General features: G+C 34.8%; 3 protein-coding genes across 4 annotated transcripts; all 3 read left to right on the plus strand.

Annotated features, from left to right (window-relative positions):
* The first annotated feature begins 812 nt into the window (after nt 1-812).
* LOC125661274 (uncharacterized) lies at nt 813-4,943 on the plus strand. Of its 2 annotated transcripts, XM_048893250.2 has the most exons (4): nt 813-1,260; nt 3,267-3,487; nt 3,685-3,860; nt 4,843-4,943. In XM_048893250.2, exons 1-4 carry the CDS (start codon nt 947-949, stop codon nt 4,915-4,917), a joined length of 786 nt encoding a protein of 261 aa, XP_048749207.2. In that variant the 5' UTR covers nt 813-946; the 3' UTR covers nt 4,918-4,943. The 2 variants fall into 2 exon arrangements, with proteins under 2 accessions (XP_048749207.2, XP_056003255.1); XM_056147280.1 differs by lacking the exon at nt 4,843-4,943 and having other exon boundaries at nt 3,685-4,036.
* A 2,685-nt stretch (nt 4,944-7,628) lies between these two features.
* On the plus strand, nt 7,629-10,026 carry LOC130049511 (uncharacterized). The gene is made up of 2 exons (XM_056147279.1): nt 7,629-7,978; nt 8,693-10,026. The coding sequence occupies exons 1-2, from the start codon at nt 7,892-7,894 to the stop codon at nt 9,530-9,532; spliced, it is 927 nt and encodes a 308-aa protein (XP_056003254.1). The 5' UTR covers nt 7,629-7,891; the 3' UTR covers nt 9,533-10,026.
* An 872-nt stretch (nt 10,027-10,898) lies between these two features.
* Nucleotides 10,899-15,214, plus strand: LOC125649941 (uncharacterized). Its single transcript, XM_056147281.1, has 2 exons — nt 10,899-11,866; nt 13,984-15,214. Exons 1-2 carry the CDS (start codon nt 11,702-11,704, stop codon nt 14,542-14,544), a joined length of 726 nt encoding a protein of 241 aa, XP_056003256.1. The 5' UTR covers nt 10,899-11,701; the 3' UTR covers nt 14,545-15,214.
* The last annotated feature ends 19 nt before the right edge of the window (nt 15,215-15,233 follow it).

The following is a 15,233-nucleotide window of genomic DNA, read 5'->3' on the forward strand; positions in this document are numbered from 1 at the left end:
TCCAAATATTCAGCCGAGCCGAATCTCAACCGAGGTTAGCTACAGCATTGACGTGATTGCACATTCAGCGGATCTCAGACTATAAGAAGCAAGTCATTACTTTTGGGTTTTTTTTCGCTGTCTCAGTATAGTTCCATCTGGCATGGGTATTTCTTCATTGCCAATAAATGTTGTTTCTTCACTTGAATCATTTGAATTTATGAAATCATCATCTTCTTCATTCCTCTCATCTTGTAAATACTCCTGGTCTGATATTTGTTGTCATACTGACAAACAAAATCTACCAAACAGCAATTTCTTAAGATTCGAGGTCTTCTTTCGTACCTCTTCAAAGCGTTATCAGACTGAATATCTGTTGAATTTTAAGGCATTTTGGACAGGACATCATAGGGTTTCAACAGAAATGTTCTCTTGTCAGCTGGTGAAGTATTAATGAATGCAAAAGATCGGGTACTTGCTCGCATTGATAACTGCAAAATCAGGTAAAATGTCCGGAGTTTACTCATCGATAAATTCTTCAAAAAGAATATTTGATTCTTAAAACAGAGGCATGTCTGAAAAGGGAAAATTGTACAAGTTAGAATTATATGAACAACCCTTCAAATCTCTGATACAGTCAGTCACTCAGATTAAGAGTTAAGGAGACCCATTCCTGAAATTACGAAGTTTGGAGGAAATCCTCTTGAATACAGACGCTTTATTAGACAGTTCCGTAACACAGTAGTCGTGAATACAAAAGACGATGATGAACGTTTGAATTATTTCAATCTAATTAAAATCAGACCTTCTCTAACCGTTACACTGGAGAAGGATCTGACAGCATTGCGTTTAAGGTCATGTTATTTCACCTTTCACAATTGACCAATCAAATGACGGTTTCCGATAACATGAAAATTTAGCTGTGATATCGGAACATCCTCGGTATTTAACGTAAGCACGGGAATAAATGCCGAGAAGCGCGGGAGTTTCATCGAAGAAGATGGCGGCGGCCATGAGCAAAACGCCGCAGAAAATATATTTCAACGACAATGAGTGCATAATATGTGGGTTTCGTTTTGTGGAAACTGTTGAGGATAGTGACGGAACCCAGCGATGTGTAAAACACTTTAACAAAAAACTGAAATTAACAACCGATCGTGTTAAATCAATTGAAGTGTGCATTGATGAGGTGATCACAATCAATGATCAGACCCAGGGTGTTTGTGTTCCCTGCTACCGTTCTGTGGAGCGATTACAGAATCTCATGAGTACTGTCGAGAGGTATGTAAATAAGCATATTGGTATGACATCTGTAATTTTATCCCTGCCTGAGTGGTGTTTTGTTACGTCAGTGCAACCAAGAATTATATGTATCATGTTGTTAATTGCCAAGAAAAACAACAAAGCTGCGGGACATGATAATACCGCCTTCTTCGAATAGTATTTTATATTCTTATAAAAAAGGAGAGCAAAAATGCAATTCAATAATTATTCCCATTCGTGATTAACATGTTTTAACAATAAGATGGCTAGGCTGGAACAATGTATCATCCAGCTGTCATCAGTACACAAGATAGGGTGAGGTGATAATTATGAAGAGACATGTCAACACTTCAATATCCCTACACAATAAAAAAAAACCCAACAATACAAGCACTGAACATGCCGAAGAGTGTACATTTAAAAACAATATTGCACAATATACAGCTCAGGACTTGAAGCTAACTTTCCATGTCACTAGTCCAGAAATCATTAAATACATTGTAAAACATATTTACAAATCAGATTTGTCTGATAGGTCTACAGATCAAAGCGTCCCAAATGTGTAAATTTCATAAGTTAAAGTATATTTTCCAAAATGATGCTTTAGAAAATTAACTGGTCAGTCTCATCGGATTGACTAAAACAAATGTCAGTCACTCAGCCAAACTTTTAACCAGTAACGGACTGACGGGCATATGTTAATTTTGAGCCCTGGAGCTGGACCAATGTTTACATAAATTACATAAAGTTAAGGGGATTAGGCAATCCCTGGATGATATATGGAATGGGTGGAAAATAACATCTCTCAGTATATTGGCATAAGGAATAGTTGATATTTTTATTTAATCATTTACATGTTTTAAGAGGCCCAAAATAAGATATGTGTGTGTTTCAGGTTTCCAGACCCCGCCTACCTACCTTTTTGCTGCCGACCTTAAATGTGTTATTGACAATATATTTAAAGGAAATAAAAATCAAGAATTTTCAAACCATTCCCCCCCCCATTTTTGCTTTTGAGTGTCTCTGAAAGTTCTACTATTTATCATATATTCAAAGTGTGTGAACAAGTCTTGAAGTATTGGAAATTTATATAGACTTGTATTGAAAGCTTATTAAAAACTTGAATTTCAAATAAAATGTTTTACCTACCTACCCTATCTAATTTTCTGGGGGAGTGAAATAGGAAACACGCATTATTTTATTTTGACCATAGTTCCATCAGAAAATTTTTGAAAACCCAAAAATATGTTGCTCTAAATTCACAAAATTGATAAATCATGTACATAAAAAATACATAACTGTTTCATTTATTTAAACTCAATTGGGTGTTCATGGTGACATAGACAAACACAACAGAGTATGTAGATCCTAAAGTGTTAATGATGAATATTGTTTTTGTGTTTACCCACTATCAAGAATTTTGATACAAATTCACCATTTTTTTTTCTTTGTTGGGAGGAATAATACACCAGAGAAGTTTGACATTCTGAATTAATGGAGGATATGTACAATAATATTTTGAAATAGAAAATATACCATTACTATAGTTAGTAAAAAAAAAATGCAGAAAAGTAAAGAGTAATCTTTTAAAAAGTTGAAATCCCTGCTGTACTCGAACTTGCGATCACCAGTTGAATGAGCTACCCAGCTAGGAAATCACATTTTCTTTGTACTTGAGTTTCATATACCCCATATTTCTTATGAGAGTGAACTTATCTAACCTTGAAGATCGCCAGAAAACATATTAAGATAAATATCTAGAAATATTTCTAATTACTCTAATTATTTCTTGATATTTTGAAACTGGTGCCAAGTTGACTAGGTGCTGAGTTACCCTGGTAGCAAGTTGACTAGTATTCATAAAACTAGTGCCTTTTCAACATAATTTTACAAGCATTTGATTGTTATTTAACTTTCTCTCAGTCAGAATGACTTGATTGCTGGGAAGTAAAATTGTAGTTAACAGATACCCAATGTGTTGAAAGTTGCACACCAATTACGATAAACATATCATTACTTTGCAGTCTGAAACTGAAGATAACATCGAACTACAAAAATACCACAAAGCAGATGTCCTTATTAGTGCCTTCACCAAGTAGAAGATTGATCACAACAAAGAGACTAGTCAACAGTCCATTTCGAGTGAACAAAATGAAACCACCAGATCTTCCTGCACCACTGGCAAATTTTAGAGTTCATTATCCTACGAAAATAAAACCACTCACAGAAGTTGTAAACACTGAAGGTAAACAGTCTGAAATGAGTATAGAGTATGTGTATTTCACCAACTGTAAGAGTACAGAAGGGTTCAATGCATTACACCAACAGACTGGGTGTTTTTATGAGCCTTTAAGTACAAATTACATGTACTTATATGTAGAACTATTTATAATTATTTAATTAAAAGTAAATATTACTTAAAATTAACATTAATTTTAACAGGGTTATCACATTTGAATCTTCCAACTTGCAACCTGCTGCCCATTGTTTTAAAGCAAATAGAAGTTGCCAAGTCACCAATGCAAGATGAATTGGAATGCAAAACAAAAGCAAAGCCAACCAAAAGGACACTATTTTCCTCTGATGCCAAGAAAACATGTGAACCTGGTGAAATTGAGGTAAGTATTTTTGTTGTTCATTTCATTCTTTTTGAAATACTTTCAGTTTTTCTTTGCAACACATTAATGACACATGGTCCTGCTCATACTTTTGGAAAGTGGCATTTCTTTTCAATTAAGGCTTTAAAAGTAATAATACCTAGGGGAGAAATTAAATTTGATTAAATTATCTAAAATAACAGAGTAGTAGACAGGCTCTCTTTTCTGTGCAAAATAAGGCAAATTATGAATTATACAAACAAAACTTCACTCTTTTGCAGCATGTACAGTTTGTCCATATCCCATAGTTGGTTCAAGTCAAGAATTTGCATGAAAATTGCATAAATGATTATTATCAATATATTTGATATTTTCTTAGATAAGGACCATATGAATTAATGTGTTGAACTGTTCATAAATCACTAGCAATTATTAAAGTTTTGTTTCTTTATATTGATTCACAATACATCAATAAACATTGGCATGATTTGTGAGATGTAGACAGATTCACAAGGTAATTAAGATCAGATCATCTCTTCTAGTGAAACATTTTGGAGAAGATCTTACTTTAATTACTGACTAATTACTTTTATTTGATTTCTTAAGTGTTTAAAAAGAGTGTTATTTTCAAGTTTCTGCGTTTGTATAGTGATGTATTGTGAACATACATACATACACACACACACACACACACACACAGACAGATATATATATATATATATATATATATATATATTAACTTTAAATATTCACATTGTATTATATTTTTTTTCTGTTTACTTTTCTGTTCATTGTAGCCATAGAATATTATTTTACATTTAAGGATGGGTTAATGAGCATCGAACAATCATTTCTTTACAAAAATATCAATTATAAAGTTGATTTAAATAGAATTGGATTGTAATTTGTCCACATAAATCAAGATGCATTTGATCATCAACCCATCTTAATTACGTGTTGCCATTTTAGGGCATTAGTGTTACTTGTTTCATGTTTGTTACAGGAGCATGCTGTTGGATTTCAAGAACATTGTAAAGGAAATACTTTCATGTTTCTTTTACTACTATGTTCAACTTGATATTAAATCCAGTTTCCCCAAGAAAGGTATGTTCTACAAATTCATAAAATAAGGTATGCAAAATTCTTTGCTTCAAACATGATAAAACTATTAATTCAAATTTTACCCATTTGATCAAGAAACATGATATGGATCATTGAATATCATATCATAGTTCATTAGAGGGCCACATGTTTGTCCCAAGCTGTATATTTATCATGTGTAATTTTAATTCTGTAAAGAAGTCAACATTTGCAGTTTGAACAATGGACTAGATTTCTGATAAGTGTCACATGTTTGACCCTAACTACTGGAATATGAGCAAGTGTCAATTGACAGATAAACCCTTTTTATGTAGAAAGTCAATTGACAGATAAACCCTTTTTATGTAGAAAGTATCTCTATACAGCTTAAATATTGCTGAATTTGATGTTAAACAACAATTAGCTAAAGCAAATGGAAACCAATTATCAATTATTTCTATCTCCATCAGTCAAGGAAAAAATATCTCAGATACTAAATATGAAGAGGAAGTTAAATGATTGAATTTAATAGTTAAATGTTTATGTTCTGTACCTTAGATTGCTGTGACAGTACAATATCCTAGTGGGACAGTCAGACGCATTGTAAAAGAAGAGAAGTATTTGAAAATTTGCAAGGCCATTTCCAGAGGACAAAACGTGGAGGAACAGATCATCCATACCCTGTCAAAATCAAATCCTGAAGAAGTGATTACGGGAGCCTCACGTATAGTAGGTGCTGAAGCCAGAACCATATGTAAAAGAAATTCTGGATCCCAACTGCAACAAAAAGATTACACAGATTTCATGTCGTTTTCCTGGGACAAACTCAACCAAGAGCTTCAAGTCAGAGCACCACATTCACTTCAGATCATATCAGCAATCGTTAGTGACACTCCAAGCCAATTGAACTATGTCCATACATTGTGTACAGTTGCTTCTGCACTCCATTCTCGAAGTCTTCAGATGTCATTTTTGCATTATGCAGTGGGCTTCATTCTGACTCATGGTGGATGTACAAATCGAGTAAGAGTAACCTTAAATTATCATAATTTACATCCAGATATTTCTTCACAATATCCAATGTATACCATACTTATAAAAATACATGTTAATTCAAAGCACTGTCCTTTTGGCACGGTTATCTTTCCATTGTACCTGTTTCACCTTATGACCTTTGACATTTGCTAATGAAAAAATGATCTTTTGGAAAAGTTAGGGAAAACAATTTCGTAGCTTTCTTTGCCTCTTTGCATAGATACAAACAGTAATTTTCACATGTCATTATTGTCAAGACTTGTCATAATCATAAGTTTGTTACTTTTTGTAACTCATAATTTGTATCATAGATACAAGATTTGTTTTGTTGACATAGCTTAATCCTAAGTTGTTGTCGAAATATTTTTAAGACTTTGATAATTTATGCTGACATTCCTAAGGAAGAACTAAATACAAGCAATGAAAAAAATGGAAATGTTTCTTCAGTACATGAATTATATGAAATATCTATTTATTTTCATTTTCCAAGGATGTTGAGAGACTGTGTCGTTTAGGATTGAGTGTGTCACCATCATCAATCCAGAGAAAACTTACCTCATGGCATGAGTATGTTGATAAAGAACTGATAGAGGTGAAAAATGAATGGATGTCAGGAGACCATTATAAGCGATATCAACTGGTTGGTGATAATTGGGATAAAGATATAGTTCCCTCTTACAGGTAAATCTACATATTAATAATAGTCATTTTTTAGCTCACCTGAGCTGTAAGCTCAAGTGAGCTTTTCTGATCGCCTGTCGTCTGTCTGTCTCCAAACTTTTTACATTTTTGACTTCTTCTCCAGAACCACTGAACTACAATTATAACCAAACTTGGCCAAAAGCATCCTTGGGCGAAGGGCTTTGCAGTTTGTTACATGAAGAGCCATGTCCCCTTTCAAAGGGGAGATAATCACAAAAATGCAAAAATAGGGTGGGGTCATTTTTTTAAATGTACTGAAATAATGTATTGGAAGTAAAAAGAAACATAATAAGTTCATGGATTATACATTAATTTTCAGGACAACAGAGAGAGGCACATTATCATTACATCTGTTCAATGTCATAGCTGTGGTTGATAGAGTACCAGTTCAAAGGGGTCAGAGTGTGGATGATCTGAGGAACAATCCTGAGCCAGTCTTGTATTTGCCAACTATACCGGAGCAGAGAGTCCTGGAAGATGAGCTGGTATTCTTATTTGCAACATCGATCATACACAATATACCAGTGATGGAACAGTTGGAGGCCATTTATCCTTCTTACATTGAGCATCCTTACAGTGCTTATGCAGGAATAAAAACCAAACAGGTAAATCTTGTTATGATTAGTAAAGAGAAACATGAATTATGATTAGTAAAGAGAAACATGAATTATTTCAATTTGTATTCATGTGCCTGTCTCTTAGTTTTACTGCAATGTAATGAGATGCCAATGTAACCAAAGGGGAGACATGTATATGTTCTCTGACCAATGAACTCATAACATGTTTATTCATGGGATGTATTCCAAGATAATTGACACCTAAAACCTAAAGCCAAAGTCATATTTTATTCTGTATATTTTTTCACTATTTCATAGACCTATTTAATACTGTTTTCAGTATTCCCTGGGCTTGTATGACTGTGATGAGAAGAAAACCACAGATATGATCCAACTATTTCAGTCATTACAAAACAAGTATGCTTTGTCACATGGTGATGGATCATTCAAGGAACCTGTATTTTTTGGAGGTATATTTAAAAAGTCAACAATTAAGAAAAGTCTATCTTATCTTGACATTGTGATAGAATTAGTTATAATGATTGCTTATGAATATAATGTTTACCTTTATACCTTTATGAAACTAACGATCAAGGTTATATTTCATGTTTTTCCTGTTTGTCTGTATTTTCAGGAGACCGTCTCACTGATGAACGAGTCCAGTGTGCTCAAGCTGCAATGAGGAATGGGCAGACTCCCTCTGATAGACTTGAAGGGTTCATTTCTAAGATTGAGGATTTTCATCGGCTCATGAACTTCCTTGAGGTGCTCATTTACATACTTTCTCTCAAAACTGTTGAAATAGATTAACTGTTTTGTCCCCTTTGTTGAGAGGCCATTACTTGTACCTTAAAAGTTTATTGATGTGTGTAATAATCAATGTATGTGTATGGTTTCAACAATGTACATTTGTAGATATATTGGTTTTGTACTTTCTGTCCGTCCGTCTGTCACAAAATCTTCTGAACACTTCTCCTCCTATATGGCTTATCGGATAGATTTGAAACTTTGTACAATGCTTCATTGTTATTTGTAGATGTTCATATTGTTAGGATAGGAGGATCCAATTATTTTCTTAAAAGTTATAGTGGATCTAAGAGGGGTGGCAGATGTAAAGTAGCTTGTGAACACTTCTCCTCCAATATGGCTTATCTGATAGATTTGGAACTTTGTACAATGCTTAATTGCCATTTGTAGATGTTCATGTTGGTTGGATGGGAGCATCCAATTATTTCCCTATAAGTTATAGTGGATCTAAGAGGGGTGGAGGATGTAAAGTAGTTTTTGAACACTTCTCCTATGTGGCTTATCAGGTTTCATAATGGCTATGTTTCTGCTCATGCTTTCTCCACCATATCATGCAGTATGTTAAGAGGATGGGGTTTCATTTGGAGCACTTTCAATTTGGGGAGCTGGGGAGACATTTTTTTTCATGAAACAATTTTGATGGTTTGGTAATAGTTGATATTTCTTCACTAGGCAATCCACAAACAGACTTACTCCACCGATTCTGCATCAGATAGGGGAACTCTTCACTACTACAGAAACCTTACCAATGCAAGAGGAGCAAAGGGGAAAGTAAAGAATGCGTACAGGGATTATAAAATGCTGTACAACGCCGTCCTGGATGCAATTTGTAGCTTGATATTTTTGAAAGAATCTGGAATGAATGATTTGGAGGGAGACTTTCTTTTCCCAGATGATTTCCCTAATTTTTCATCTAGAGACAAAATCATGTGGTTTAATGATCTGATAAGGCCAATGATTCAGAAATACTTTTTTGATTCCAAAACAGACATTTTTGATAACACGAGGGAAATTGTAAGTGACCAAACACATCCAGAAAATTACTGGATTTCTAATCTTCAGGACGGCCGTTTCAAGTGTCATCATTGTGACAAAACATATGCTCAAGCTGGCAGTTTACAGGTTCATGAGAAGAAAATCCATCAAGTAGATATTCCCAAACCAAGGAAGAAGAAATATGTACCAGAGGATGAGTTATATGACTACATTTTAAGTGTATTCAAACTTGTGATTTTACACAAAAATTTAGACACAGCAGTAGATATGGCCGATGGACCAAGAAGTGTGAGATCAGCATCATATGAACTACCATTATACAATAAAACTAACAAAACCAAGTATTTAATTGGATCGATACATTTGGCTGCTCTTACAAAAGAAGGAACTCTTCCCTGTGAACTGCGCGAGACTCTTATTGCTAACCGATTCGTTAATCTTCAGGGTGGACGAAGTAACAACTTAGCTTTAGATGAATATGTAGAACTTCTAAATAGAGACAGCAAAATAGTTTGAAATGGATACCAAACGAAAGAGAGTATCATGAGACACTCCAAGGAATTCCCATTACTGGTGAACTTCGTCAAGCATTTAGAAGCTGTGTCAGACATTCGGGGTCGAAAAGGATTTCACACCATTCCCTCCTACAAAGGAGACGTTCAAAGAATTTTGAAAGACCTCCAAGAAATAGAGGCACTGAGTGTACATCCTGGCAGGAAATTACAATGCAGGAAATTGACATGTGACAAAGACATTTACAGATATTGTGAGCAAGGTCTGTCAAACCTCATATATAGACATCAGCCTGTGTCTCCCTATTGTCGTCTACGAAATCCTACATTTTGAAATGTGTGATTGTGCTGTAAAATAGTATTGTTATAGCAGTAAAATGTACAATACTGCTGTTTTATATTCTTGCATATAGGATTGTGTTTGTCCATTTTATTATAAAGAATTATTTTGACTAATGCTTGTATGCAATCCTGATAACTTTGATTGTAATTCATTGTATGGGAATAGGAGACTTGGATATTATGTACTGTACTTTTCTTTATTTTAAGTTTTGTATTTAGAGTAGTTCGAAAATGCTCTAGAGAGGACAATTATTCATTTTGCTTTGTTAAACTTTGATCTGTTGAGATCCCCATCCTACCCCGGGGGCCATGATTTTAACAAACTTTAATCTGCACTATGTGAGGAAGCTTGCATATATATTTCAGCTCTTTTGGCTCAATGGTTCTTTTTAAATGACATCACCCTATTTTTGCATATTTGTTAATATGAAAAGTTTACAGACAACAGGCAATCAGAAAACCTCACTTGAACTTTCAGCTCAGGTGAGCTAAAAAGCTTATGTACAATTCATTTGAATAATGATTTTAAAGTGCTCCACCACAATTTAAATCCAACTCTTGTTGATATAATTTGGAGTTAGGGAGGGGCTGGGAGAGGAGGCATTTCTGATAAAGAAAATTATTTTTGCATAGAGAAATAGATTTTTTCATATGAAATTAGAACTACCTATAGGCCTAACCAAAGTAAATGTGATATTGTGATTGATAATAGCCATTCCTCAATTTGCATATTATTCCCCAGATGAGTAATAAACTTGTATTAACATGTGCGAGTTCCACTTTAATTAAGATTAACTGCATGTGAGCTAAAAACTGTAATGTCCTGTATGATTGTAAGCATGTTAAATCTTGTGTTGTGCCAGGCTATATCATGTACATAATTGCAATTAAATGTTTACAGTGACCCAAGTATTTTGGCATCTATTATTTCTATGTGGAATCGCATTGTATTATCTTTTGGGAATGTCAAAAGTATTATCAGATGCTATAGAATATGAGCTCTTTTTATCACTTGTATCAAACTACTGGTACAGTGATTCAAGCAGTTTCGGATTTCAAGCAGTTCCGGATTTTTAAAAATAAAAACAATGGAATTAAATAATTAAAAAATTCTGTTTTACACGAATTTTAGTGTGAATACAAATGTGTTCACTGTAGATGTTTATGACGGTAAACCGAGTTCCGAGCATCCGTTTTTCTCTCCGTTGTCAGGTTATTTTGTTTACTACCCAAAGCGCTTGAGTGACTTTGATTGACCAAAACACGTGTTGTCGAGAAAGTTGGAGGTAAGTCGATATACTTTTAAAAGGCATATGATTTTGGCTCGAAGCTTAATGAGAGACTATAGTTGTTGTCTACCTCATGAGTTATTGTTTTCATTGAAATGTTTGCGAATTACAAATTAAAACGCATAATTCACAACGTCTTAATTCAAGTAGTTCCGGGTTCATCCCATAATGGCTTTCTCAAAAGTGTATTTTAAATATTAGATAAGTTATACACTAAAAATCGGTTTGTGTGTATTTTTAAGGTTTTGAATATGTGTAGTAGAGTTGTGAATGTACATAATTAATTTCTAAGTAGTTTGAGAAGCTGAAAAACCTGCGATTTATATTGCCTTTTCATGAAACTTTTTTTTCTTGTTTCATATTTCTCTAATACAAGTTTACTCTCAACAGTTCGTTTTAATATTGTATTTGATGTCAGAATAGGAATGATTGAAAAGAGTAAAATTTTATAAGCTGACACCCTTTTTAATTATAATGTCATGTAGTATAAATTTTATCCGATATTTTCAGCACAGGTACATTGTATAAGAGTGAGCGACAAAATGAGGAGTAAGAAAAAGAGGAGACTAACTGTAACTCAGAAGAGAACAAGTCCAGCTGCAAAAGTGGCAGAGGTTATTACCAAGAAATATAAAAGCAGATATCTTAAATCACCCTCAAAAGGACAAAGAGTGCGGAGAGCGCTATATGATGTCAAGACAAAGAAGGTAACTGTTAAAGAATCTGCTAAAGAACACAATATATCTTATGGGTTTCTGAGCCGAAGACTTTCTGGAGAGGTTAACATAGATAGCAGAAATGGACCACCACCCGTATTTACTGCAGATGAGGAAGAAGCTATGGCAAAGTGGCTTAGTGAAATGGCTGAAAGAGGCTTTGGCTTGAAACCTGGGGAATTTTTAGATTTTGTGGAAAGCGTGGTGAAAAGAGAAAATAGAAAGACACCGTTCAAAAATAATAGGCCCAGCTATGATTGGTATTATAAGTTTTTATCTAGAAATTCTCATTTGATAAAACCTAGAAAAGAAACCCCACTCGAAACATGCAGAGCAAAGTTATCAAAGGAGAAAACAGACAAGTGGTATTCCAAATTTAAGTCTTTCCTTATTGAGAAAGAACTTGTAGACAAACCGGGACAAATATGGAATGCAGACGAGACAGGTTTTAGTGTTGGCAGTGTAGCTGGTAAAGTAATTGGCCCAGCAAAGAAAGGCCAAGTCCCACATCTCTCGGGTGGACACAGCAAACAGATTTACTGTAATGTTCTGTGGAGCAGCTGATGGCCGAATGATACCACCCTTCATTGTTTTCCCAGAACCCAAACCAAAAGGGTATAATCCTTTGTCAGCAGGTCTTGAAGGAGGTGCAGCTGCATATACCAAAAAAGGATGGATGGATTATGTTACTTTCAAAGTTTTTCTTGAACATTTCAACACTTTTGCTGGCAGTGAGCGACCTATAGTGCTTCTATTTGACAGTGTCAGTAGCCACATTGATATGAAAACATTTGAATTTGCCAAACAGAAGGGAATAGAATTGTATCGTCTTTTGCCAAATGCAACTCACGTTATGCAACCCCTTGACGTAGGTGTGTTTGGACCTCTAAAAACACGATGGCACCAAGTTGTAAGAAAACACACTCGTGAAAATCCAGGGACTCCTATAGGAAAAGATAACTTTGCTGAGAAACTGAAAGAAGCGTTTCTACTTTTCTACAAACCCTTAACTGTGATAAACAGCTTTAGATCTTCTGGAATTTACCCTGTTGATGGAAATATCATTACAGTAGACCAGTTAAAAAGTGGATTGACATTTGAAAGTATGTTAACTGATGACTCTTCACCAACAACCAGTGGGGGAACGTCTTCAACACAAGAACAAATCTCAGGAACAAAGGACATAAATGAAGAAGAAAAGATGAAAATTGCTTTTGAGGCCTTTCAGAGTGTTTTAACCACACCAGTTCGAGACAAGTATGAATAAAGGCTTAGAGAGGGATATGATGTAGAGGGGAAATCACCAGGCTTTGATGCCTATCGAAAATTGCACAAGAAATCCCGTCCATCTGCTTCCAAAATTAGAGATTTGCAGTCTAACATGGAGGTGCCATCAGGACTGGATTTACTTGCCTCTGTAGCAGCCGTCAGTGACAATCAGATTTTAAACACAGAAGAGTGCAGCACAAGTACCAGTGAAAGCACTAGTATATCTCCAGTGTTGAAAGGCATGTTAACATTTCCTCATGCTGATGAATCCAAAAAAAGAAAAAGAATTTCTATTCAGTCCACCTTGCCAGACAATTTAACTTCCCCCGAGTCCTTACGACTGATGGCTTTGAAAGATCTGGAAAAAATCAGAGCATTTGCAGAAAAAGAAAGAAAAGCAAAAGTCATATTCATGAAGAAATTATTACCTATAGGTAGCAGTAAGGCATCAAATCAAAGGAAACAAAGAACAAGTCAAGTAACAAGTAAATCTTCAACAAAGAAAGCAGAGAAAACAGATGAGAAAATCTTTTGCATAGGATGTCACATGTCTTGGGATGAGGATCAAGAAATAGCAGCAGGAACCCTCTGGGTTCAGTGCGATCAGTGCCAGAACTGGCTGCATTCTGACTGTTGTGGCTCTGATATTGGAGATATCGATTCTGATCCTTTCTTCTGCCCTGAATGTATCTAGTAAATCATGCTAAGACTTGAGTGTATGTTTTTTATTTATGTGTGTCATTTATACATGTATATAGTTGAAAGATCATTATTTGATATGAAAAGTGTAAGGTAATTAATACGGTAAATTAAGACCTTTGTTTGTTTGTTTTTTACAGAGGCCGACTCCCAAAGAAAGGTCAGAAGTTGTTGATTCCTTACGTGATGTGTCAAGTGTTACAGTACGAAAACATTTTTTATTAGAGAACTGTGTAATTAAGGGATATCACAAGTTCCAAATTAGACCACCTGATACAGATCCCCATACAATGCTCCCGGTGGACAGAGAGTACACAAACACTCATGATCCTAACGCATGCCTCATTTGGATTCCACCACTGGACACTTTTAGTCGGGAAATTCATGAGACTGTTACCGATGCTAAAAGAGGTCTATTACTTCAAGATGTAGCTGGTCTTCCGATAGGTCATATTCCTTTGGGTTTGTCCAGTTCCTTCCGAAAAATTCTTGACGAGAAAGGAGATATATTTGCTGAGGCAACTGGAGATCCTACTCCTAGCTTTCCACCATGGCCAGCTCCTACAGATTGTGGCGGAGGGACTGTGATACCGTGCAATTACCACATTTATCATATTCACAAAGACTTTGTCATGAATTTGTTGAGACAGGCACTAATTAATATGCCAGAGGGGGAGTTCATAAGATTACAATTAGTTTAACTTGCATGGTCCTACATTTTGCATGGTGCTATATTGGTGCAGTTAGGGAAATTTCCCTTTCCTTATATCAAGACACTATTTTTTTGCAATTTTCTCCTTTTTTGAAAAGGATTTATATAAGTGATAAGTGTGGTGAAATAAAGGTACGTGTTGTACATGATATTACATGTATTTCATTATATAGTTCTACTACTTAGTTTTTGAATCTAATTAGTTTTTGTATTTAATATTTTTATTATTATTTTTTTTTTCATTTTGCCAAGATGTGCCAAATATTTTTCCCCCTTTGTTTGTATGTTTTACATTTTTTAAAAGTCAAGATAGGACATTTTTATACCTGCCTATTTTATTTTGTTTTCAATTTTGTTAATAAAAAAGTTCAAACTGTGTCTCTATTCTTGTTATGATATTCTGATCAATATACTGTCTTGTCTTATCGTTTATAATGATTTTTGAGACCAACCCCCTTATTGAAATGACGATTACCGGAACTACTTGAAAAATACGAAACTACTTGAAATTTGTGAAATTTATTTTCGGAAATTTGGCTATGTATTTCATCGTTTCCAACAAAATCTTTTGGTGTGTTTAGCAAGTGATTGGAGGAGTATTTGATTCATCTTAGAGCTGAGAGATAAGTACATCCAAACGAAAGTAATCGAATTTCCCCCCCCGAAGAATCCGGAACT

Source organism: Ostrea edulis, chromosome 8, assembly GCF_947568905.1.
Source record: "Ostrea edulis chromosome 8, xbOstEdul1.1, whole genome shotgun sequence".
In the NCBI taxonomy this organism is placed as follows: Eukaryota; Metazoa; Mollusca; class Bivalvia; order Ostreida; family Ostreidae; genus Ostrea; species Ostrea edulis.

What these genes read in the sequence shown, in the direction of transcription:
- LOC125649941 (XM_056147281.1), top strand. Translation starts at nt 11,702, where the DNA reads ATGAGGAGTAAGAAAAAGAGGAGACTAACTGTAACTCAGAAGAGAACA. An exon ending in ATGATGTCAAGACAAAGAAG is followed by an intron (nt 11,867 to 13,983) that starts GTAACTGTTAAA and finishes TGTTTTTTACAG; the next exon opens with AGGCCGACTCCCAAAGAAAG.
- LOC130049511 (XM_056147279.1), top strand. Translation starts at nt 7,892, where the DNA reads ATGAGGAATGGGCAGACTCCCTCTGATAGACTTGAAGGGTTCATTTCT. An exon ending in GGCTCATGAACTTCCTTGAG is followed by an intron (nt 7,979 to 8,692) that starts GTGCTCATTTAC and finishes TTTCTTCACTAG; the next exon opens with GCAATCCACAAACAGACTTA.
- LOC125661274 (XM_056147280.1), top strand. Translation starts at nt 947, where the DNA reads ATGCCGAGAAGCGCGGGAGTTTCATCGAAGAAGATGGCGGCGGCCATG. An exon ending in CTCATGAGTACTGTCGAGAG is followed by an intron (nt 1,261 to 3,266) that starts GTATGTAAATAA and finishes ATTACTTTGCAG; the next exon opens with TCTGAAACTGAAGATAACAT. An exon ending in AGAAGTTGTAAACACTGAAG is followed by an intron (nt 3,488 to 3,684) that starts GTAAACAGTCTG and finishes TAATTTTAACAG; the next exon opens with GGTTATCACATTTGAATCTT.